General features: G+C 44.9%; 1 protein-coding gene across 2 annotated transcripts in view; it reads right to left on the bottom strand.

The window, feature by feature from the left end:
• The window catches only part of Prkch (protein kinase C, eta), a 193,390-nt gene that overhangs the window by 76,596 nt on the left and 90,341 nt on the right, over positions 1 to 26,453 (bottom strand). For both annotated transcript variants that reach the window (NM_001313977.1, NM_008856.4), the window contains 5 exons: positions 9,892 to 10,042; positions 8,624 to 8,658; positions 5,315 to 5,403; positions 3,544 to 3,673; positions 1,282 to 1,409 (listed from right to left, as the gene is read on the bottom strand). In NM_001313977.1, coding sequence (NP_001300906.1) covers positions 1,282 to 1,409; positions 3,544 to 3,673; positions 5,315 to 5,403; positions 8,624 to 8,658; positions 9,892 to 10,042 — 533 coding nt within the window. The remainder of the gene's footprint in view (positions 1 to 1,281; positions 1,410 to 3,543; positions 3,674 to 5,314; positions 5,404 to 8,623; positions 8,659 to 9,891; positions 10,043 to 26,453) is intronic.

The following is a 26,453-nucleotide window of genomic DNA, read 5'->3' as shown; positions in this document are numbered from 1 at the left end:
TCCAGCCCCCAGGAGGCTGTTATTGTTTAACTGTGTTTGCCTTTGAGGTGCTGTGACTGGACCCCATGCTCCACTCATGCCAGACAAGCACTGTACCACCAAGCTGCTCCCCAACTCTAAGAAGATGAATTCTGGAGTTCTTGATGTATCTGGTTAAAAAGGATGTGTCTAGACTTTAGGCCCTAGAGAGACTTACAAGCAATGCTGAAAACAAGCCAACTACTCCACAGCCTGAACCTCCAAGGATCTTATATATTTAACCCCACAAAACAGGCATTAACAATACAATAAAATGGCTTATATTTAAAAACACAGCAGTTTTTATAGCTCTCCTTCCAAATCTACTGTAGACTTTTCAAAGACAGAAAAGTGGTCCCAGCTTGAATCTTACTTCCTTAACCTGCACTCTTGGTTAGAGCTAAAACCTCAAAGCTAGAGTCCCCTAATCTTTTTTTTAACCCACTTTTCTCTTTGATTACTTATAATTCTATCTTTTTAATGATGTGCTGTCAGCAGGTAGATGTTTCCCCCAGTATTGAATACCATAACACTAAAGACACTTGATGTTACAGAGAAGGAGGCACTGCCCATTCTGGGACTGTCACATAGCCTGGCTCCAGATCTCACAGCCATCCAGACATGGCTGCTTCCCAGCCTCCAACCAAGGATGTGGGCCAGAAAGACAACACTAAGAACTAGGAAGCAGCAGCTAAGGCTCTGATGGACAGCATCAGCTGGATGTCACTTGGGGAGGTTGCAGGACAAAACACAGCCAGGGCAAGAAAACCACTCCACCCATTCCCAAGCGTCCCGAGGAAGGAGCTGTCTGCTGCAGAAAGCAGGAGATGAACTCACAACCCTGGACACGTGCTGCAGTCTAGGGAAGTGGAGAACCCCAGGCACTGGCACCTTCAACCCCATTTAGAGATAAGGAAGCAGAGGCCGGTGGCTTCTGACCAGCTGTCCCGATTGGACACCAGCCAGGGGCGTACCCTAGGCATCTGGATTCTGAGATTCTTGCCAGACCAGATTGATAGGAAGCTGATTTTAAGGGGAGGTGGGGGGTGAGTCCGTTCTCTTGCTTCATGATATACATGCATGCTCACTGTTTTGAGCCCTAACTGTGTAGACTCTAGTTGGGGAGATAAAATGCCTTTTTTAAAGCACAGCAGACTTGTTCACTGGATTTGCTGAGATTATGTCCCCCTAGACTCTCATTTGAGCTCATTGCACCGGAATAACTTGCAACCTACAATACACAGCCAGAGGCAAAGGGCTCACCGAGGTTGGAGAAATATTTCCGGGTTGGAGACCCATCCCTGCCAGGGTCTTGGCAAGCTCCACGGCATTCACCCCGCAGTTTGGGGCCACGTTCGCCTGACACCGAATATGTACATTCATCTTACATACTGGAGGGAAGAGAAGAGAATCCAGGTTCACAAACGTGCTTGCAGGGAACATCGGTAGCCTAACGACTGTGACAGAAGAACGATACGGGCAGCTGGCAGTGTGATCTCACAAGATTAAACTCGCATTTAGAACAAGTCCTGGCATTTTCCCTGCTTCTGATTAGTGCAGAGGCAGAAATGCTAGAGCATGAAAGAATAGCAGGCTTCGAATAATAGATTTTGACTCTCTTCACCGTGGCTCGAGAGGATAGACTCATCTAAATCACACGTAACAGTTGCCTTGGCAGCAAGACACGATACAGAGATGAAGATGCTCATCACAGAGACCATCACGGGGCGGTTAGATAACAAAGGATCATGCTAACTGACTGCACTCCCTCTTGCCATTAAATAAAGGCAGCAGTCTCCAGGCTGCAGCTTGGTCACTGTTCAAACAAGGTGGAAATGGGTTTCTGAAGGGTTTATGCACCTTCTTTCCGGGTACTGCTGTGGTTGGGTGGTACTCCTAGCCCACAAAGAACATCCGGTAGGGCTGTGGTTCTAACTGTTTTATAGGGAAGAAAAAAAATAGCAAACTTTGAAGTGTTTGAAGGTCAGGGTTAATGACATTTGGAGAAGGGAGCAAAGCAAGCTACATTTCTTGTTATCTGTGAAGCTCCCGGGACAATGACAGCTCCCAGGTTTAATCGGCAGACATAAATTACTATCATGTTTCTTGAAGTGGGTCCTGCTGACAGAAGGCCCGGCTGAAGCCTTGTGCAATAAATGTCTCTTCGATGGAGCCACTCCGTCTTTGGAGACACAGAACAACCTAGACGTTATGGGGATTGCGTTTGTCCTTTGGGAAGCTTTCTTTATGAAAACGGACACCGCGTGAAGCAGAGAGAGGCCCTGATGCTTAAGCTCCATTAGCTTCATGGGAAATCGACTGGTATAGAGAGATGCAAACGACAAAGGCCTTTTAGAAAAGCCCTGTGGCAATAAAACCAAAAGTTGAAGGAGTCAAGTCACTGCAGGTCTGCTGCTCTGGGGCACCCGGGAACAGAGGGCTACAGGTGATCCCTATGTGTGGATCTGTACCCTAGCCGGAAATACAGGAAAACGGAAGTGGCTCACTCCCCGTGAGAGCCTGAGACCAGTAGCAAGCAACACCTCAGGCAAAGCTGCTGCTTCACTTAAGCTTGCTGCTGCTTCAGGTGAATGAAAAACGGTGCCACAGGGCCAGAGAGATGGGCTGTTTGTGCTGGTTTTCTTCTTACCCCAGGCTGCTCTGGGCCTCACTATGTAGATCGACCCTTGGTGCTGGAATTAGAGGCATGAGTTACTACGCCTTGCTAGAATTTGGTCCCTTTTGCTGACAGACAGTTTGACTGTCCCAGACAGCCAACGAAAGTTGTCATCCTAGTGTGTGTCTCATAAGGCTTCAGGTGCACCCCAGATAATCACATACTCATGGAAAATGACTCCGGGCCAATAGCTCCACAACCCCTAACAAAACAGGTGCTGGCCTTTACCCCACTCAGAGCCTTTGAAAAGGCAAGAGCTCCAAACAGCACCGTGTGCAGTTGGTGAGGTGCCAGCCACCATCAAAGCTTCAGCTCTCGCTCTTTGCCCTACCAGCTTCTTCAGTCACACCACAGGACTCTTGCAGACAACCCACGCAGCTCCTGCTAATGTGACAGCTCAACTGCTCCCTACTTCTGATGAGAGCCAGTTCTCACTTAGAACCCAAACCTTCTCTTCTGGTCATTCAGCTATACCTCCTCCCACCTGTGCTCTCTCTCTCTCTTTCTCTCTCTCTCTCTCTCTCTCTCTCTCTCTCTCTCTCTCTCTCAGAGAACCCATTTTCAAAGCCCTCTTTCAAATGCCTCTTAAAAGCATACTCAGCAACAAGTAGCCAACAACTAGCACAGTAGATCTTTAGATGTAACTTCTAATTTAATCTATATTATTATAGGGATCTGACACACTTCTCTTTACATGTACTCCAGCCCAACCAGTGATGCTTAAATAACACAACTCAGGTATTAATATGTAAACCATCAGCCCCAGGTCAGATTATAAGCCCACAGAACTTCAAAGGCTTATAGTACAATGCTGTCACAGAGAGAAGGAGGAAGCCAGCACTCCTTACTTTTACACTGAAGTCCTTGTCGCATTATCCCCCAGAGCAGGGAGCCACAGTGGTCACAGAACGTGGGCACCTTGTAATTGTGAACGTTGAACTTGTGTGGGATGTTGATGCCAAACCGCTGTTCTGCAATCTGGGGGAAGAGGAGGATAGGTCAACTCTCTCAGCAATGTCTTTTGTGATGACCGGAGTGGGAAATGACGAGGATTATGGTGACACCCGTGCTGGGTATATTATTATACCATGCAGAACTGTCCTGCTATTTGGATCTTAGCACACTTTGTTGATGAATAAGACAGGACTAAGATACAGGATATAGGTATATGATGAACCATTCACCATTTGGAGAAAGAAGGAGAAGTTATCATTTCCTTCATCTTTTATATTCGGATCAAAACGCTCTCTGCGTCATGCCACAGTGACCCTGCAGTGGCCACCTCACTCAGCCCCTCTAGCCTCTGGCATTTGCTTATAGACAAAGTGAGTGCCAACTTAATGGTCTCTTATGTGTCATATCTCTTGTACCCCCTTGCCATATGCTCTCTGGTCAGCCTTACAAATTGAAGCAAAAACTACAGGTGCAGCATGAGAAAGGGTAAGACAATGACTGTTCCTCTCTGGACTTTCCTGGCCTCTTTCCTTTACGAGCTCTAGTTCATATCTCTCTGTGTGTTTCACTATCATGCATGTTCATGTCATGAGTCCCCAAGTTGGGCTTTCCCAAGCATCTGCAAGTCCACTAAGTTTCAACAACACTCCCCTTGCTTTCTCCCTCTTGAATTTAGAACATCTGCCCATCCCAGGGAAACGCAACGGAAGCTTAAACACATTTCCCTGGAGTCCCTACGAGGCTGAAGGAGGCCCAGTGTCTCTTTGCTTAGCAAGCATTATGTACAGTTGACATACTTGTCAATTCAATTTAACTGCTGCTAATACACACGAGTGAGGCCCAGATATTTCAGACTGATACACAGAGGCTGTGGATCAGGCCTGGGCTGACAAGGATCACTAGTGGAGGCAGGCCTCAGCATTGGAAAAGCCAGATGCTATATAATAGGCCCAGGCCTCTTTCCCCCAACTAGAGTCCTCTCTCTAGAACAGTGTAAGTGGTGTCTACATCTTTGATCAGCTGAACACTGACTGTGTCCTTGCAAGGTGTTATGCTCTGAATGCTAAATAAGTCTCACAAGCTTGTGTTCAAAATTCAGGGGTCCCCAGTCAGTAGTGCCACTGAGCATGGCTACAGAGTCACTGAGAGGTGGGATCTAGCTTTTTAAAAGTCCATTCTTAGTGGCAGAATTTTGCAGGTAATACCCCACCCTAAGTCTCAGAATCAGTTTCTTCTCCACCCTGCCGGGAACTGTTCTGCTCTGTACAGCTCTCCCCATTCTTCAGTCTGAAGTATCTAAAACCACAAGACAAAGTAACCCTTTTCTCCTGTTAGTACAGGTTACTGTGGATAGTTATGGGTTACTATGGGTAGTTATGGGTTACTATCCATATACTATGTTAGTATGGGTAGTTATGGGGAGGCATTCTGTGGAAGTGAGGCAAAGTTACCACTAGGCAAAGTGAGGTCAGACTGCCAAAGAACAGAAATACAAATTCCAGCAGCACTGTTGTGGGTCCTAAGGACTATGGGAGGGCTGTGGGGAGAGGTGAGTAGGGAAGAGTAGAGAGAGAGAGAGAGAGAGAGAGAGAGAGAGAGAGAGAGAGAGAGAGAGAGCACACACAGAGGGAATTGTGCTTAGTCAGCAAACTAGCACTCACTTACCTTGGCATCCACTTTGTTAATATTGTTTTGGCAAGTGCAGGCTGTAACAATTAGATGATGGCAGCGTTTATGGACGACGCAGGTGCACACTGGGAAATTAAATCCAGCAATTACACATTTATCAGAGCCTCCTAGGACAGCCAGTTGCAGCAGTCAACGAAAGCTGCCCATGCCAGAAACTTGGCTTGGATGTCTGGCCACATCCTGGCAGCCAGTGCCCTCATCCTTCCTGCATCTACTGACACCATCCTAACAAGACCTTTGTTTACATCCAAGCTGTCTGCCATCTTGTCCTAAGCTGTCCTCGCCTTCCTGACTGCGCCCCATCCTTCAGAGAAATCTTTTCACAGTATAACCCTGGTCATTTCTGTCCATGCCTGAACACTTCCAGTGGGTTTCTCATGTCCATCAACAGTGTTCAAACCCAGCACGGTTCCAAACGTATGGCCTTTCTCTGCCTCTCCAACATAGCCTACTCACCTGGTAACTGCATCTAATGCTTATGACAAGATAAAACCCAAAGAATATCTCACCCCAAACTGCCTCTCCTCCTCTGATTTCCTACAGCCCCTCAGACTGACTCCTACTTCAAATCTTCCACATGTGGCTGGGGCCTGCCCGGAATTCCCTGAATGATGCTGGGGGCTGAATGGGCAGTTGAATAAACACTTGCAGAACGGTTCAACCAGCTGTGTGAATATTTAGAACTCTGACAATATGCTTTCCCGTTTGCAGCCCTATAAGGGTGTCGTAGTGTATATGGAATGAGCAAGAAGCTGGATATGGTGGCACATGAATTTAATCCCAGCACTTGGGAGGCAGAGGCAGGTGGAGATATGTGAGTTCAAGGTGTGTGTGGTGTGTGTGTGTGTGTGTGTGTGTGTGTGTGTGTGTGTGTGTGCGCGCGCGCGCGCGTGCGTGTGTGCGTGCGCGCACAGGACAACTCTGAATCTACCCTGCCACCTAGTGGGATCCAGGATTCAACCTCAGGTTCTCGGGCTGCACAGGAACGGCCTCCTGCCTGCTGAGCCACTGGCTGGCCAGACAGCATGAGTCTTGTGCTTTCTGTATGTTTCTTGTTTGTTACAGTAGGTTTAAGGTCCAGCGGGTGTTCTCTGCTGGTGAATGTTCCACGTGAGCTTAGGAGGAATGTGTTGTCTGACGCTGCAGGCTGGTGCTTCCCATCAACGTCAGTTTGATCACACTGTGACAGCTCTGTTTAGATCAACCAAAGCCTTACTGCTCCTCTGCCTGGCCTGGCCGAGGCCAGCAATGATCGACAGAGCAGCTATGACAGTAGGCCTGTCTACCTCCCTTGTGGTCCAAGGGCCTTGTTCTCACGTGCTTCCCTGCCCACTGTTAGGTATGTACACGCCAACCACATTCATGTCTGTCTGAAGAACCGGCCCGGTTACTACTACACACACAGTGGCCTTCTTAGCTCTGGCCGTTTCCTCTGCCTCAAGCCTGATTAGTCGGAAACACCACCCTGTGCTTCTGATGAGGGTGGGCCCGCATACTTCTCTCCTACCACACGTTTGGTTTTACGTTCTTCGGTGAAATGTAAACAAAACTTTCTCATGCCTCCTAACTAGTGTTCTTTCCTGTTCTTTAAAGAGCAGGTGCCCCACCAGAAGTCAGCCATCAGATGTCTCAGCGACATGCTGAGAGGAAAAACAACACAACAGATGTACCCTTAAGTCATACATTTTAATCTGTCAATGGTACCCTTGTGTATCTAGAGCTTCTCAATCTATATAAGAATGTATATGATGGAGATATATATATATGGATATATATATCACTAGAGAGCATACCCCTATATTAGACAGGTCCAGGCTGAAAACTGTTATCGTCCTACCTTGTGAGCTATTTTCTCACTTAGGACTGAATTCACATTTATAGGTCCCTTACAATTGCTATGCTTGCTCTCTCTAACTTTGAGAATTCAGTGGAAATTTTCATACATAACTTAGATTCAAGCTTATGTCTCAGTCAGTTCTCCTAAGTGGGGGGGGGGGGGGGGGGGGGAGACACGACCCACATTGCATTGCTTCCTCCAAAACAGAAAGAGGATTTTCCTTATTTACATGTGGACCGGCTCTGTAGAATACATGGCACGGCTACCAGTCACCTGCAGAGTGAAAGTCAAGATGCCCAGTACTACAGATACAGACTGACCAAACTCAGGGCAACAGGAAGGGAGCCCCACGGAAGGCCATGGGGACCCAGCCCACACCCCTACATAGAAGGAGGCTGCTTTCACACTTTGAATTTATTTAATTTTAAGTCTTCAAGAATGATACTAAGTTGATTTTACCTTAGAATTCTGAAAATGTATTTAATTGTGGATTTTTTTCTCACATTCGTTCATTCATTGAGTTACAGATCAAGACCATGGCCTGGTACATGCTAATATCTCATTTTAAAAATGAAGTTAATTAAAAAAAACTGAGGACTTTTTACTTTATTTTTTAAAATATTATTTATCCAATGTATATGAGTACATTGTAGCTGTCTTCAGACACACCAGAAGAGGGCATCAGATGCCATTACAGATGGTTGTGAGCCACCATGTGGTTGCTGGGAATTGAACTCAGGACCTCTGGAAGAGCAGTCAGTGCTCTTAACCGCTGAGCCATTTATTTTATGTTTATGGTGCTTGGCCTGTGTGTATTTTTTGCCATAAGCATGTAGTACCCCTGGAGGCCAGAAGAGGGCATCATATCCTCTAAACTTGCACAGTGTAAGCAGCCATGTGGGGGTGCTCACGACTGAACCCTCACAAACTATGCAAGAACAACAAGGGCTCTTCACCAGGGAACCACCTCTCCAGACCCTCGGTTTTTTGTTTTGTTCTGTTTTGTTTCTGAAACCAGAAAGCTAAAAAGATAAAGCTAATTTGGAGACGAGCATCCATTCCCTATGCAGGTGACATGAACACAGCATGCGACATCTCATCTTGTTAAAAGTGCAATGTAAAAACCAAGACTTTTATCTTCAAGACTCAAGGGCACACTCACCCTTGTATGCCTTGGACTCCTTCTTAGCTCTCTCAAGTTACTGAAGAGCGAACTTTAAGCTGCAAAGCTCTTCTGGGTGTTGATTTTAGAAATGAACAGATTCCCTCTATACTGTCAAAAACGTCCAGGGTCTGGTACGAACTAGAGTCTGCCATACGGGCACCATGTGTCTTACGGAGAGTTATCATGGTATTGATAGGAGGCAGCCTGGCCTGTCTTCTGTTGGTGTTATCATATTTTCACAAAGAAGCACAATTAAACACGGTTGTAAACATGTTTTTCTTACCTTGGCATTGATAACCCTGTTTCCCAAATACTCCCCTGTTCAAGACAAAAGGGAGAAAAATTACTGTCAGTCAAATGGTTCAGTAATAACATCTATAATTATACTTCTCTAGAAGAAGTGTGTTCCCTGGCCCCTTATGAAAAACATCTCTTCGGGGAAGAGGTACAGAAAGTGTGCTGTTCTGAGCCCTTGTTTATTACCAGGAGGCACAAAGAACACCAGCTGATGGATTAGACCGCTCCTGGTGATATAAACAGGAGGTGGTGAGGGTTCCCGTTTCTCCTCCCTTCAGCTGTCTCCTAAATCCTTAGTGAAAAGCAACTCAGCTCCTCCATTCACTCACACACACACACACACACACACACACACACACACACACACACACACTGCAGCTACCTGGCTCCAGCACTCTCCCTTGTCTTATCTCTACATCTCCCGCTGAAATCCACAGGGGGGCAGACGTGGTGCCATCATCTCCTTTCTGTTCATATTGATTTATGACTCACCCTGATGTGTTCTATGGTAGTGTGTGTGTGTGTGTGTGTGTGTGTGTGTGTGTGTGTTGGGGTCGGGAGTTGTAATTCTGTTTACAAATGCCATAAGTATGCTTAACCTTGACTCTCTTTGAAAGTAATTATTGCTTACATTTATTTTCTGCTATAGACTTGCCACGGCTTGTTCAGGCTTACTTCTTGTAAGACAGTGCCCCAAGTCTTTAGAATTTCTCAACCTTTAATTACATTAGTTCCTAACTGCTGGAGATGAGATGGTGGTAGAGGACCACTGGACGCCATGGCCTTCCTCCGGATGCCATATGTCTGGACACCACTGAGAACGAGGCTTTCTCACCACGATTATTCCTCATAACTGATCACACGATCCATGCCTTCCTCAAAGCATTAATAACTTCCTCAAAAATAATTTTCCTTTCTCCTCAGCCAGGTTTTCTAATTTATCAATTGATTGACTCTCCTCTCTCTCTGATTCATGCTCTTTCATCTATTAGCATCTTCAATAGAGTAACTAGTATACGAAATAATATCTAACATTTGGGTCCGTAAATTACTTAGTTTTGCTATTATTTTAGTAGGAGTTTAAACCTGTTAAAAGAGGATCAATGTATCGAATAGGAGGCAAAAGTCAGATCTGAAGAATAGTATCCATTATGTTTTCTCCTGAAACCACACATAAGCCAAAGAAGCCTCCAGCAGCAAGCCCAGGGATGGAGGTGAAAGTGGGGTGGGGTGGGGGTAAGCAGGCTGTCTCACCAGATGAACTCTCGGCAATGAGAGCAGTAGGTGGGCTGCCTCAGGTACGTGGCCATGAACTTATGTCCGTTCACTTGATGGACTCGTCTTCGCATAGCCCTTTGGCGCTTCCTGGTAAAATGCTTGAAGATGCGGTCTCTCTGGAGAGTGGCTGTGTGTTACAAGAAAGGAAGACATGGGCTGAGGATATGACTCAAAAAGTACTCACCACACAATCATCAGGACCAGAGTTCAAATCCCCTTAAATAGCTTGGATGGTAACACAGGTCTGTAATCTGAGCTCTGGAGGAACTTGTGTAGAGACAGGAGGAACTTTAGGGTTCCTTGGCAAACCAATTTAGTCTTCACTTCTGCCAACCTTAGAACCCAAATGATGGGGTTGTCCAAACACAGTCGGCACAGACCCTCCGATGTTAATCTGGATTAGGTAAAAGTGGGTGGGTTCGATTTTTTCTAAACTGATATATAAAAATAGTGGCTCCTAACTGAATTCCTTGCACACTGTGCAGCATCTAAGGATAGTGGATGTTTTGCATGCCATTATACTAGGCTTTCCCCAACACGTGCAGAAACGTGACGATTAAAGCCAGCTTACGTTCCCAGGATGCTTCTGAAATAAATCACTGCTATAAAGAACATGTAAGAACCTATGTGAAAATAAATTAATAATTTTATAATCTAGGCTAGAGGACTGACAGGCTGTATAGAGTGCAGAACCATGCTTCAATATATCTGTCTATTCCTGAGGAGCTGCTCAACACAGCATGAGCAGATTACCCATCATCTCGAACGGTTATCATTTCTTCATGATGGGAACATTCCAAACCCTTTCTTACAGCAATGTGATTAATATAATACAAGATTATTAACTACATCACCCTCTGTGTAGCAAAACACAAGGGTTTGCAATCTGGCTGTAACTGTTCTCAGTATCTAAAATGATTTTACTTAGGGTGTCTATTAGTGTGATAAAACACCATGACAAAGAAAGCAACTTGGGAAGAAAATGGTTTACTTCAGCTAATAACTCTCAGGGCACGCTCTATCCCTGAGGGAAGCCAGGGCGGGAACTCAAACACTAGAAGAACCTGGAGGCAGGAGTTGAAGCGGAGGCCATGGAGGAATGATGCTTACTGGCTTGCTTCTCATGACTTGCTCAGTCTGCTTTCTTATACCATCTAAAACCACTTGTCTAGGAATGGCCCCACCCACAGTGGACTGGGCCCTCCCACATCAACCATTAATCAAAAAAAAAAATGCTCTAGAAACTTGCCTTACGGAGGCATTGTTTTTTTCAATTATGATTCCCTCTTCCTCGATATGTCTAGGTTTGTGTCAAAGTGACAAAACCCAATGGAGTCAATCACAAATAAATGTTATTGAGGAATTATAGAAACATAAGAAAGCATAGAAAATATTATACTCCTATGATGGAAGAAGGGTAGCCAACCACTCAGGCCTTAAAAGATGAACGGATTCACAATTAGATATATAAAGTTCTGTTTGGCAAAGCACACAAAGAGTTGATAGAAACAAACTGAAGAGAAAAGGGGTTTGCCATACAAGGGAGAGGGTTACTACATAAGACATGTAGAAATCAGCCTGTCATAGTGGAACAGGCCTGAAATCTAGCTAACTGGGAGCTTGAGCCAGGAAGGTCACAAGTTCAAGACCAGCCTAGGGTATTTGGTGAATTCAAACCTAATCTGGGCTGTTTAGTGAGATCCTGTTTCCAGATAAAAAGTTTAAAAGAGGACTAGAGCTACAACTTGATGGGAAAGCACCTGGCTAGAACACCCTAGACCCTAGGGAATGAAGAGGCGGGAGGGAGGGGAGGAGGGAAGGAGGGAGGAACTCGAAGGACCCAATAAGGAAAACAAGTGAACAATCTCATAAAAATAAGGCTGAGATTATAAAAGACAATTTAAAAACTTCGCAGCTAGCCAGTAAACATGTCAAGGTATCGAATCCTATGTAAGACAGTCACTTAAGAACAAAACTAAATTTTGCTCTACTTCCTAAATTCATAAATATGAAGAGACTTGTGTGTGCACCTGACAGTGGTTGGTGGAAGGATAAACTGGGATCCTGAATGTCCAGGACTTATGGTATGTTCTCGGTACAAAGCCTCAGCACTCCCATGTACCAAGCAGGCAGCACTGCCTTCCTAGCTCTGTCCAGGAAGGGGCAACAAAGAGCACATTCAAAACACTCAGCACGAAGCATCAATCCATAGCACTAAAGACGGAAGCTATTTCAGAGATATTTGGCGGTGAGGACTAATATCTTTCAAAGTGTAAATGTGTATTTTCTTACATTCAGGAAACCACTTGAAGGATCTTTGGTTTTATATAAAAATATGCCAGTAAGCAAGAACATACAGTCTATCCAGGTATACGTACTGCAATCTGCTCCAGGAGAACCTGGGTCAGCTAGGTGCTATGGTACACCTATAGCCCCAGTATGCAGGAGGCTGAAGCAGGAGGGCTGCTTGAGCCCAGAGCACTGAGGACCATCTGGGTAACAAAGCGAGACCCTCAATTTTAAAAGTTCTTACATTGACAATAATCTAGACGCACTTGGAAGCAAAGGGGACACTACTATCGATGAGCATGGGTCACAGAAGGGATCAGTTCATCCAAGTTTCTTATATTCACGCATGGAAATGGCATAAGGAAACCCTGTTTCATACGCTAACATCCACTAATAAAAGACAGAGGGGGAATTAGAGTCTATATTAGGAAGCCCGAAGAATATGCAAGAAGAGCCAAAGTGAATCTGGATAAAAGGCCATTGAACTCAGAGGCCCAGACACAGGTAAAACTTACAGCTGTTTTTGGGAAGGAGTTTGCAGTCTCTGTTGTACTACCTAATTCACTTCTCTCTCATGTCTTCTGTCTCAAGAAGATAAAACAGAGCGCTGTCCTGTGCCCGCGGAGGATAATGCGTTATAGAATCAATATTTCTGCCAGGTTCTGCATCTCCATCTACAATGTTGGGCAACGGCTACACGAGGACAGAAGTCACCCCACTGCCCTTCCCTTTCCCATTATGCTACCAAAAGTCTCTCAGGAACCCCTAGTGAACAGGCTCCAAGGTTCCCCGGGTGGCAGATGATAACTGTGAGGCTTAGGCACTGCCACTTGTGTGATCATCAGCCTGAGACACCGCTCAGTGGTGGCCAAAGCAGGATGTGCATTGAATTGCTAAACACTTACCATACCTACACACAAATTAAATTCTCTGTAGGAGTCTAATTACCGAGAACCTATTCATTTACTCCTTTAATACTACAAAGATGGGCTAAAAGGTCAGCTTGCCTGCATTTTTAATATTTCATGAATTAAATCCTTTTTGCTTGCTCGGCGGCAGTCTGCAGAGCAGTAGCATGAACTCTGAACTTTCTAGATTCCTTCTAACCAGGGAATCTAAGCCGAATCTGTTTCTGTCCTCTATGCTGCTCCGGTCTTCCATCCTCCCCAGAATACCTCTGTGTTTTCCAACTAGACTCATCTTTATCCTACCTGCTTCAGAACTCAGCAGCCTTCACCAAATCCTCAGGCAGGTAAAATGCTCTCCAGTTGCATCACAGCAGCCTGAGAGCGGATCCCACTCTCATCTAAGCATCAGCCCCCTGAGCCAGGCTTCTCTGCAGGTCCTGAGCACACAGGGACTCTGCCTGCAGGCCACTCACCCTTTCCTGTATCCTTTCCTATGTGTACCTTTCTGTTTCAAAAGCAAATGTGCCTGTGAACACACACATGCACGCCCCACATACACACCCGGGAATCCGCAAGACATCTGGACACAAAACTTTGGGGTTTGTGTTACCCCCAGTGACATCCTCTTGACTGATGCTATGAACAGGAAGGGGAGAGGGAACTCTCCCACTGCAGACCTGCAGAGCTTCCTCATTGCTTGGCCTGGTTTTCTGTTTACTTAGGTCAGAATTTAAAGGGCTATAAAAGACTACCTAATCGTGACTGCGGCTCACGCCACCTGGGCTTTGAGAAATCTTTCAAATCATATTTCAGTCAGACACGTTGGGCAACCCCAACATGCTTTGCAGCTAAAACTTGCATCACAAGCTCTGCTTGGCTCCCAAGTGCCCAGGGCCTCCTAAATAAATAGGAAGTTGGCTCCGAGCCCTGGCTAGGAAATGCACATTCCAGTCTCCAGGGGTCAGCAGCCTTGCAGCCCTGATATGTCCCTCCAGGGGCTGACCATGAGCAGCCATTACCTGGATAGGGTGCAGGGCAAGTCTGTCAATGTCATAAAAAGGAACCTTGACAAGATTTCAAGTGTCGCAAACCTGACTGCTAATCTGCATACGGTTTTGAGAACTGTAGGCTTCTTACGCCTAGGAACTACCATGTAATCCCCACAGTTAGGGCTCATTTGCAAAAAGCTGTTGTGCACTAAAATTTACATCACGTGAGGCTCCACCGAGGCAACATGGAGCTCTGATCTCTCTTTAAATCAGCTTTAACTTTACCTCAAAAAAGGTAACGTCGGCGCCCTCAGAAGTTGTTTGTCTCACTAAGCTGATGTGAGGTTTTATTTGAAAAATGCTTTGGGTGCGTTCTGCCAAGGGGCGAGAGCAATGCTCGCTCACGTTTCCTAACTTTCTTTCTCTGTGTGCTCTTCGTTCTCGGAGTTTCCTGATATCTCTGGGAAGTAATACATTTTCTGGAAACTCAGAAACTAACAGGAAGGTTAAGTGGGGTCAGGCAGTCAGTGACATCAGAGAAGAGGCCAGATTCTGGTTTCTGCCGTCAAACTACAGAGTGACACCAACCCATGAACCCATGTCTTTCTCTCGCTCTATCTCTCTTTTTTTATTCTATTGAGAAAGTTGTTTTTTATCATTTGTAGTAGATGGGAGAAAACAATCATGAGTAAAACAAACCAGGAAACCTTAGGGTTGGCCAATTAACCAAATGTCCCGGATGCTCCCACGACACATCTCTGGAAGGGAATGGGACAAAACAGGAGCACTTTCCACCATGTTACTACACTCACAGAATAAGCCACTGTCTGATCACAGGGCTCTTTACAGGAAACACGATGCACATGAAGATGGGTGATCCTTGCTTGAAGCAATGCTGGTATGAACAGAGACAGGCTAGATGTGTACAAAGCACACATTTAAGTGAGTCTTTACAAGTATATACCACCCTGGGTGGGAGCCTTCGGTAGGAGGTAAGCGAAGAAGGAATCATGGGAGATGCATATGTTGTCCTCCGGTGTGCTGCATAAAGGTGCTGCTGAGTCTAACAATTGCTTAGAGGAGAGGGATGCGAATTTGCTGAATTAAGGTAGTGTCCAAGTTCCAGGAACTTCCATCACTGCCAATGCCCAACATGGCACGGAAGTCTATGCCTTTTTAAATGGCAGCAAAGCCCCAGCAGAGGTATTGAAAAGCACAGAGTCTTCTAAGTCATCCAAAGGAGTTTAACTGTACGACCCACAGCAACTTCCAGATTCAGATGATGCCATTGGACTCCTTGTCTAACGCTGGCTCTCAGGAAGCTGCATCCAGGTCTCCAAAGGACCCGCCTCCCTCCGAGAACGACAAAGACTCAGCAGGCTGAGAGCCAGACAGGCCGGCTACCAGTGCAAAGGGAGGATGGAGAAGCAGCTAGCTTGTTACGGGACTGTCTCTCCTGAGCTGCACTGGCGAGGGGACTCGCTGTCATCGAAGCATTCCTTGGTAGCAGGAAGCAGGTCAGAACTTAACTAACTGTGGCAATCCGGAACGGCACCAAAGTTCTATTAAGAGCCATGAGGAAAACCTCTCGCCAGGGTTGAGAAGACACCCTCACCTCCTAACCCCTCCTCCTCCTCATCTCCTTTCCTTCCTCACTTCAGGGATCTAACACAACTCCAAAGTACAAGCCCGTGCCTCTCAGGCCTTGTAGAAGAAGCTCTGCTCCACCCTCACCCCCAGTTGCTCTCATTGTACAGGTCTCAGTCTCCTTCATGGGAGATCAGACTTCTGGGCTCTCTGGATGCCCATTCATCTCTGTAGCAACTCATACTTGCTCCGTTCCCTTGGCTTCTCACAGTTGCTTAGAGACTGACGACCCCCAAATGTACACTCTAGCTACATCTTCTCTGTGGCTACTTAGCATCCCTCCCCTCACTATATCTCTAAGTTTCGTAAAACTTGACATTTATCAGACTGAACTTCCCTCAACACTGTCACTGTCCTCAGCAGTAACAGTTCCTTTATCCTTGGAGTCATCCAAAGATTCCCGGTGATGTCTTCAGAGCCTTTGCTGGCTGTTTGCTTGTTCTTGCTTTGTTCTGTCAGTATCTACCATCATAGGCACAGAGCTCGAGACCAGGACTTAAATGGCAAGTGCCATCAGCCCTGTACTTTCCAAATACTCAAATTCAAGCAACCTCAGATCAAGAAGACTTTCTTAAATGCATCACTATTGAACAAGCACACACTCTTGCATCATAGCATAGCAAGTACATCATATTTGCATTGTATTTAATATTATGAGTAATATAGAGGTTATTTAAAATATACATGATATGCAAATACTATGCATTTCATATACAGAGACTTAGTTGTTACCTCGACTTTGATATCTGTGAGGAATCCTAAAGCCAATAACCTCTTGCAAGTATCAAGAGGCAACTGGAGGTCACTTGGGAAAGAATTCCCAGAACAAGAGAAGACTGCAGGAACAAGATACAGAGGGAAAGGGAGCCCACAAAGTATGCACTACTAACAGGTTTCCATGCTGGGCATCTGAGGCTCCACACGTTGTGGGGAATCACAATGTAATGAGGAGAGATGAAGAAATTAGGTTTCTGCTCTCTGGCTGGCACATGCCACTGGAAGTTCACTAACTAACCAGCAGTTCCAGTTTCTTTCTGGTAAAAGGGAATATATCCAGAAAATCCAGGAACAAATTGCTAGCTTACTCCTGATTTCTTTATATTTTTCTATTACATATATTATATATATCACAGGTATGTGATATATAGTCATATATTCACACACATATATGTGGTATATTATATATACATATGGTATATGTGCATATATTATATATAATTTATGTGCATATTCTATATGCTTCTTTAAACTCTTTGTGAAATGGACTTTAACTAGAATATTTTCCCAAAGATAACTTTCAATGACTATGATACACACTGCTTCTGCACAAATGATTGAACCATATACATTACCTTCTGTCTTTTATTACCAAGTGTAAGAATCCTACGGTTCTTGTCATAAAAAAATATTAAAATTTCCTACCTTCTTATTGTGATTCTATAAATACTTCATTTTCCCTGAATTTATCTCACCCATAAGTAAATGTGCCATTACCCCTTCTCTGGCCTTCCTATTTGAAAAAGAAAATTCTTCACTGGATTACCACTAGGTTTCAGAATGACATGGGAAAGTTTCTCTTCCATCAAGTCTGGAATGGCTCATTTAGGGGCACATCTCACTGTTACTCTCAGTATTATTTTATCTAGAAAGTTCTCAAAATAGCATAGTACGTCATCTTGGGCTCAAGTTAGATTACCCTATGCTGGTTTTATTTGCTCAAAATGTAAACATTTTTCAATTATCTGGGTATTTTTCTTGTCTTTTGTTACAAAACTTCACTGAGAGAGGATGACCCTTCACAAACTCCTGTCCTGACAACTTTTTAAACATTGTATAGAAGTGAATCACACTTTGTTCATTGTTGTCGTTCTTGTTTAGAAAGATATCACTATGGGAAATGCACACGATTCAAAGACTATTAAAAAAAATTACCCTAAAGCCAGGTTTGGTGGCACACATCTTTAATCCCAGCACTAGGGAGGCAGAGGCAGGCCAGCCTGATCTACATAGTGAATTCCAGGACAGCCAGAGCTACATAGTGAGATACTGTCTTAAAAGGGGGAGAGGAGGAGGTTGTCTAAACAACACCTATACGGTTGGAGATTCCCAGCACCCACACAGTAGCTTCCAGCCTCCTGTAAGCCCTGTTACAAGGGATCTGATGTCCTCCTCTGCCTAAACAGAGATCAGGCACACACTAGACAAACAGACACATGTGTAGGCAAACATAAAATGAAAACAGATAAAGATATAAAATTAAAAAAAAATAAAGTCATCCTAATCCTTACTATACAAATAGCCACCAAATGCCTTCGCAAACATGCCAAGTACATACATGACATAGACACAGTCTTAAATTAATGGTGTCACACACGCCCTGAAGTGCTGCCCTAACTGCTTTTTAGCCCTCACCCCAGTCTCTCCACATTTTTCTTTAATGGCTAGTATTAATACTGAAGCTACCAGGGACCCATCATCTCTTATCCAACAAGTACATATCGCAACAGACATGACTCGAGAGTCTGAGCACAGCCCTCCCGTGGAAGCTAGGCTTCTCTTGCCTAGAATCTGTTTCTCTCTTTTACTTGAAGCTTAGGGACTCGTTCCACCCCCACCTCAGCCTCCAACCCCAGGTTGGTCTTCCTTCCTCACACACAAAAAAGATTCTTACACAAACAAAGTATCCAACCCAAATCTTTTCCAGATAAACATGTGTTTCCTGCCCCTTCGTTTGGCTTATTCCATTTCCCTTTCATTCCCCCCCCCCCGCCCCCCACCCCTCTCCTTTTCCACTGGTGGCTTCCTAAAGTCCTTTCCGAGCTCCTAAGTTCTGGGCAGAGGATTTAGAGAACCCTACTGGGCATGAGCCATGGAGACAGCTGCCAAGTCACTTCCTTCTCCAGTTCCACTGCTGGAAATTCCACTTCTCCAACTTCACTGCCTCCCATGGCTGACCCACCATGACTAAAAAAACAAAAAAAAACAAACAAAAACAAAAAAACAAAAAAAACAACCTACCCTGTTCACTGGAGTCAAACTGATGCAAAGCCTTACATTGAAAGTAGGGAGATCACAGTCAACTCCCTGCAACACTCGTGAGAGATTTAAACATGAGTTACTTTTCTTCTTCTTCTTCTTCTTCTTCTTCTTCTTCTTCTTCTTCTTCTTCTTCTTCTTCTTCTTCTTCTTCTTCTTCTTCTTTATCATCATCATCATCATTAAAAAAAAAAGAACAGGCAAATAGATGCTTCCTTTAATCCAATGTCATTTATATTATTTGGTCACTCCCTCTGAGAGGCTAAAAAAATTAAAAGCATACATCTTGGTTGCCGAACTGGGGCTTTTGCTGTCGCTTAACAATTAGATTATTCCTTGAATGAAACAATAACCAGATTAAGTTTAAAAGATTTTAAGAATTAAGCATGCTTGTATCTTGGGTTTGTGGTATAAATAAAGGTTTGATGGGGGCTTTTAACTTCTAATGAAAATAGGTGTTTGGATGAAACTCCCTCCTCTGTGACCCAGTGTTCTTTATTCAGTGCTACCAGAAATGGATCCAACTAAAGTTAATTGAAAAGGGTCTTTCTCTATTATTACCTTAACTTAATCTATGGCACTGAGTAGGAGCTTTGAGAACTTCAGCTCTCGTGGCATCTGAAGGGGCTGCACAAGCTGACAAAGGAGAAAAGCAGTCAGTAGTCCTACTTACCTGTAAAGCCTATGACAGTGCAGCAAGATAGGCCCGGAGGTGCAATAGTAGCACCTTGGACGCAAGCAACAGCTGTCTAAATTGAACTTAAGTAAGGTCCAAGGGAACTCATGTCTAGTCCTCAACCTAGCCAGCTACCCAAGGCTGGAGAGGTCATTGACCCCAGAGCAGAGCAGGGATATACTACTTCCTATTTGGAAAAACAAACTATGCAAGAGACATGAAGCACCTTACATGCTCAAAGCTCAGGACCACTTACAAGTGTAAGAAGAGATTAGTGTGGGTGGGCCCAACTCACTGGCAGCAGAGCTAGCCTTGGGAAGGCTGTACAGGATAGTATAAGAAAGCAGGCTGGACAAGCCTTGAGGACCAAGCCAGTAAGCAACACTCCTCCATGGCCTCTGCTTCAGTCCGTCTCTGGGTTACTGCTTTGAGTTCCTGCCCTGACTTCCCTGGATGAAATAATCCTTTCCTCCCCAAGTTGCTTTTGGTCATGGTGTTTTATCATAGCAAGAGAAACCCTAATCCCATTGGATAAAAGGACAAACGTTGAGAGTCCTGGTATGAAGTTACAACGTTGAACAGAGGCAATACTCTGGACGAAGCTATCTTGTGGGCATAAGGAACCCTATACCAGTTACTTGTTGCCTCTGAGCTGAGTTACCACTAGAGTTCCCTAGAAACAGAAAAGGCTGAGCTAAGTGATTGGGGGGGGGGGGTTGGTGTTCTTTTTTTTCCTCATTCCTAAGAGTCTTTGTAACTAGCGAAACTAGCTTCAAAGAATGAGGGTGAAGTCAAGATGACCTTTACTCTGTAAACACTTCAAAATGAGGAAGAAGGTCCTCAGAGATCCATGTGCCTTAAAAATGGTGATCTAAAATGATAAATATGTAGGTAGATATAAACAAAGATAGAGAAAGGTAGCAATGATAGCTAACAAGACTTCAAAAGACAAAAATTTACAACCAAACACTTGCATATAAGTCAGGAGAAAGAGGCAGACTAACTAAGCCCATTCCACTGCTCTAAGTGGGGCCTGCAGTACTGAACCTTAGAATTCATTGCAGACATGTCAGGATTCCATGCATAACCTTTCACAGAGAGCTTCTCTTCTACAAACCAGCAGAGACAAGGGGAATGGAATTAGTAAAATATACTGGTAGGAAGATTCTTGATCTAATTCAAAGCAAAACACTAAGCACAAGAAATGCAGAGCACCTGAATACCTGAAAATACTACTACGATGGACCAGATGTGACCGCATAATGGAAACAGGCCGGTTTCACCAGAAGAATATATTGGTATGGTATCTGTATTTATTGCATAGCAGGGGACAACATTTGCTTATCATGTAAATAGTGTTTAGTGCAGAGGGTCTGAGAAGAGAAGGGCCGAGTACTGTCTCAGCGCCCACCTGGAACTCCCTGAAGAAGATGCTACGGATGCTGAGCTCACACTCATTCTAGTTCCGAAGCGCACCACGGCTTGGCAGTTTCTAATTCAAGGAGATTTGCTTTCATTCCTCTAAGACAAGAATTGCCAGTTCATGGGGCAGATCTCTGCTTGCTCCTGGAGAAACCATGGCTGTACCGGTTTTTTTGATTTGTTTTGTTTTGTTTTTGTTTTTGTTTTTGTTTTATTGCAACCTCGCTGTGAAAAAGTCTAGCACGTCCCAGTCTCAGGAAGATTTGGTGTTGTGAGTATCGTCATCGTCTTGTGTTATGGCACTGTCATAGCATGTTCTTAATTAGTACTTCCCTAATTCCTAGGCACATTGAGCATGTATTTAGTAGTTCTTCATCAGACAAAAATGTCTATTCAAATCTAAAGAAGCAGTTCTCTTTCATTTGAACAATAACTTCCGTGGGAACTTTTTTTTTTTCTTAAAGAATCTAGTGGGTTTTTTTTTTCCTATTGAGAGAAGAAATATGTCATTACATTGGTTCCATAGAATTCAACTGAATACTGCCTGGCTAAGACACACAGACTGAACGTAAAGGTAGCAGAAAAGTAAGAGAGTGTGTCTACTCTTCGTTTATGCATGGAAAGGAAGCAATAAAACCTATACTGAGTTTTAAATTCCCACAAATATAAGATTATTTGAGCCAAAATATATAGAATAAGGTTGTTGGTTTTTTTTTATAAAACTTCTCATTAAACAAGAAAGCACAGCATAAGATGTAACATTTCAATGTCTTAAAAAATAATCCAAATGACACCGATTCTTTCTCTATTCATAGTTCCAGCACACAAGCACAGCCTTTTCATTTTCCTGGCCTCTTTCGGATGAATCTTGTTAGCCTCATTATCAAGTTCCTAATTAACGGACATAGCCCTGACTGTAGCAACTGTCACTGTAGCTAGTCAACTGTGGCAGAGTCCAGGGGACACACATTCCAGGACCCCAGAGGCTCTGCAAGGAGCAACTCTGGGTGTGACCACTTGCCTTTGTTCTGGAAGGAGGCACTAAGCTATTGTACAGACTGCCTTGAAAAAATATTCAACTTCATCTTTGATGACAGAGATCAAAAACAACAGAGGAACTCGGGCCCTCTGAATGTCAAGCATTTACAAACAGCTACCATGTGCCGTGAGAAACAGAGTTGACTCGGTTCTCCAAGCTCCTATCTGAGCTGTCACTCAAAGCTTACAGACTTAATGTAAACAGAGTTACCCGATGCAAGGACACAGAGACGACGGTGCTCTTCCTGGCCCTCACGCTTGCCTTCAGTCTAGTATTTGTACTGAACAAGAAAATAGGAGCGGCTTCATGTGACCCACAAGGAATATGGCTTTCTGTGTTTCCATCAATCCCCCAGACTAACTGGAAACTCCTGTAAAACTGGAGGGGTGGGTTCTAAAATAATTAAGAGATAATTCCATCTTGCTTTAGCTCTGCTCCCTTTAAGAACCTTGTTTTAGTCAAATTTGGTGGCACAGACCTCCTTGAACCCCAAGGGTTCCTAGGGCTGCTGGGGCAGGCAACCATGCCCCCCCCCCTCAAACTCTTGCACACATTCAGCTGCCTGTGTATTTTGTGTGCCTTTTGTTCTTAAAGATTTTTTTTTTAATGTCTTGCAGGTCAGAACTAAATTTTATGGTTTTGTGTCCTCTCAATCTGTTATAATGAGCAAAAGTTCAAGGCCTGCCTGAGCAGTAGAAGGAGTTCAAGGCCAGCAGAGGCAGTTTAGCCAGACCTTATGTCCAAAAAGGTAAAAAGAAGGCTGGGAACACAGCTCGGTGGGAGAGAGCTCGCTTAGCTGACATGAGACCCTGTGTTTAAAAGTAAAAAGAGAACAGTTTTAACCTTTGGCCTTGAATACCACAATGGGACATGAACCACCCCATTCAGGGTCTCTTAAAATATCTAAGCAATAAAAGGATGAAACCATAGCTTCTGAAAGCTGGTCTGCCTCCTTCTCCAAAGAGGTTTAAAGGCACATAGAAAAAGCAAGGTAGAAAAGGGGAAAAAAAAAGAAAGACATTTTTAACAACAATTTAGTCATGTAGGTAACCACTGACTCCCAGAACCACACCAGTAGGGACTGGACTATCTTCCGTGCCTCACAGACACCGAAATGTCTCCCTTATCCAAACTGAGACCTGCCTCTGAAAGACTTAGTGTGTCAGGGCCAACTTAGAGATGAACACAGATGTCAAAATTGCACTGATCATGTATCAATCGACCTTTGGGAAGAGTCCGTCATAAACAGCACTGTCTGCTCACATCAGAGCAAAGGTGGGTTCTGAGGTCCGGCCATAAAATGAGACTTCCAGAGGGAAGCTGCCTCTGCTCTCCACAAGGACCCGCACGTCCCCAACAAGGGCCTGCACGTCCCCACTTCCTCATCCACTTCCATCAGGATCATGCCCTGACTCACCAGAAGGGAAAGAGTCCAATACTGTCACACAAAAACTTTCCATGTTTTCTTCTGATAAAATTCCTCTGTTGACAAAGGTATGGATTGCTTCACACGGCCACTGAAGAGAAGACATTCTGAACAGAAACTACTTTAAAATAAGCTACAGACTCTCCACCTAACAGGATGAGCGACAGGGGACTGTCACCCTTCCCTATCTGCAGCAAACACAAAACACAACTGGGCTCCACACAGAATAAACTGCTATGTGAAACAAAAGAGGCTTTCCCCCAGTTGAAGGGCTATTCAGAGGAGACCCCCTCATGCAAGGCAGTGTGGGTGGAGGGATCTGTCCAGTCTTGCTTCTACAGCTTCGGGTGGGTGCAATCTGTAAGCTTTATCTCAGCCATGCGCCTGGCAGCTTGAGAACTGTCATCAGAATCAGTAACTAAGATGATCACAGTTTCGTCTGTTTGGATGTTTTCATGGAAGGGGCTGGCACAGACCAGCACAACAGGGACTGTGTCAGAGTGGCAGTGTGGGTGCATGCAGAGGCAGGGATATGTAAACCTTCCCTGAACAACAACTACAACAACACACAAATGAAACTATCCCAGTTGCTCCATGGGCTGCTTTCTATTGGCCTGGGGGTCAAGGGTAGCCTCTCCAGAAAGAGGACGACATGGGGACTGCCTTAGATGAAAAAAAAAAAAAATCACTCAGTTTTGCTAAGTTCCTGGACCTGGGATCAAGGATAATAGGCTTAAATTCCTAAATGTGGCACGTGTGGCCTTTCATTTAGGACCTGTGCTGGCTCAAAGGAGAAAGCAAGGGGCTCAATGACTATTTGGTCCCCAGATGATAGCGCTGTTTGGGAAGGATTAGGGGGTGTGTCCTTGTTGAAAGAGGTATGTCAGTGGGTGTGGGCTTTGATATCTCACTCTCCCATGCACGTGTGCTCTCTCTCTCTCTCTCTCTCTCTCTCTCTCTCTCTCTCTGCCTCATGGTCATGTCTCAACTCTCCCAGCTACTGCTCCAGCACCATGCCTACCTGCCTGCTGCCATGCTCCCCACCATAATGATCAAGGACTCTGTCATGGTTTATATATGCTTGGCCCAGGGAGTGGCACTATTAGAAGACGTGGCCTTGTTGGAATAGGTATGTCACCATGGGCATGGAATTGAAGACCCTCATCCTAGCTGCCCAGAAGCCAGTATTCTGCTATTAGCCTTCATATGAAGATGTAGATCTCTCAGCTCCTTCTGCACCATGCCTGCCGGTATACTGCCACATTGCTGCCTAACTAAGACAGACTCTAAGCCTCTGAAGCTGTAAGCCCCAAATAAACTGTTCTCTAAGTTGCTTCAATAACAGCATCTTATCACAGCAATAGAAAATTAACTAAGACAAGGAAGCTGTTTAGTTTCCAAACCTAGCCCAGCATCCCCTTCTAAAAGACAGTCTCAAACTTGTGGTGTGCTCATTGCTTAATGCCCATCTCCTGCTGGGCTTCTACTTACCACACACTCACCTGCCATGGCTTCTCACCTTCCCAAAACTAAACCTCACAAAGTACTTCCTCACCCTCAGGCCTCTGCAGAGCTTCACAGCCCATCACACTCTTTCCAGTTCTTCCTGTGTCTCTCCTCAGTTCTAATGCTCTCCCGTGCTGAGGGAGTGCTCTGTGCAGCCTTTACACTCTGTGTGTGTGCATTCAGTTACCTGTGTATTTTTGCCTTTAGCCCTGCAAGATGACAACACTCTTGCAGGCAAGACCTAAATGTTATGGGTTTGCATCCTCCCGACGACATCTGTATCAGAGACTGTCTGACTACCATGAATAGTGTCTCTGTGGATTATACTTAAGTGCTATTAAAAACTATAAAATGCAATTTCAAGAGCTCTTATCTCATTCCTGTGTCCCTGGATGCTATACTCCAAAGGGACTTCTTGTTTCCTAAGGGCCATCCTGACAGCACAATGATGCTGAGAAGGAGCCTGCCACTGGAGCCATCTGTGAACCTTACACTCTAACACATTTTCACCCAGAGATGTAGGCAGCTTCACACCAACACCCTTTGTAGCCTGGAAAACAAATGCTTGGTGCATACACACCTTGTCCATCAGAAATGTGTATGGAGTGTGAATAAGAGAAAGCACAGGAGCTCCTGTGTGTGTGTGTGCACATGCTCATGTGTGTACACACTTGTAAAGAGCAGGGCCTTCAATAAGCTCCCAGCTTACTGTAATGTGTCTGCCAGTGACCAGAGATCCTGAGACTCAACCTCTCAGTGAGCCCATTCGAGGTGTGACCAAGAATCTGCATGTTACGTGCTGAGAACCAGAGGTCCAGCAGGAAGGACACACAAGTCAGTAAACAGAAAAAGTATAAAAGCAATTGTCGTCTTATCTCCGGTCTATGTGGCCAGTGTGCTAGGAGACATGAGAAGAAGCACAAGAACTGTCCAGGAATCCTCAACATATTTGGAGTAGGTGATGCCTGAATTGGATCTAAAGTTTTGGGGTGTCAGTAGGAACAGGGTTTTTCAGCAACCTGCATCCCGCCAAACTCCTACAGCAAATGACTGCTTTTCAGGCCTTGGACAAAAATCTTCAAAACTGTGTATCTGCAGCAGGCCGTGTTATAATCAGACCTTATTGCTCACCCAGCCTGGCCAGCCCTGTAGTCCATATCAGCTCTGACCACTGCCATCCTTACTTCTCCTTACTCTCCCACCCTGCTTGCTAATTCAAGTGACCAACTTCAGAGAGGCCTCGGGGTTTGAGAACTTTCAGTCTGAGTGTGACTGCCCTCCTCACAGCTCCCACAGAAGCAAGGCCACCACCCTCCTTAAGCAGCAGCAGCACACTGCTCAGCCTAGAAGTGGGGGGAGGGGCAGAGAGATGCATGCCTGGTGTCCACAGTACACTCAGGCGGGAGTGAATGGGTGAGTGAATGAATCCATGCTTGCGTGAGGCAGTCAATGGGAGTGAGAGTGTAAAAGAGCCTAACACAGTTAGGTCCTTACACGCCTTGTGCTCTGACCAGACTGGAGCATGTATGATAGACATGTAAGTATGAGAGTTTTACAAGGAGCCAGCTTCAGGTTGGGACCAGAGAGAGAAGTGTAAGGC

This window comes from Mus musculus, chromosome 12 (genome assembly GCF_000001635.26).
Source record: "Mus musculus strain C57BL/6J chromosome 12, GRCm38.p6 C57BL/6J".
Lineage (NCBI taxonomy): Eukaryota > Metazoa > Chordata > Mammalia > Rodentia > Muridae > Mus > Mus musculus.
The sequence above is the reverse complement of the archived record's forward strand: the minus strand, read 5'-3'. Positions and strand labels throughout refer to the sequence as shown.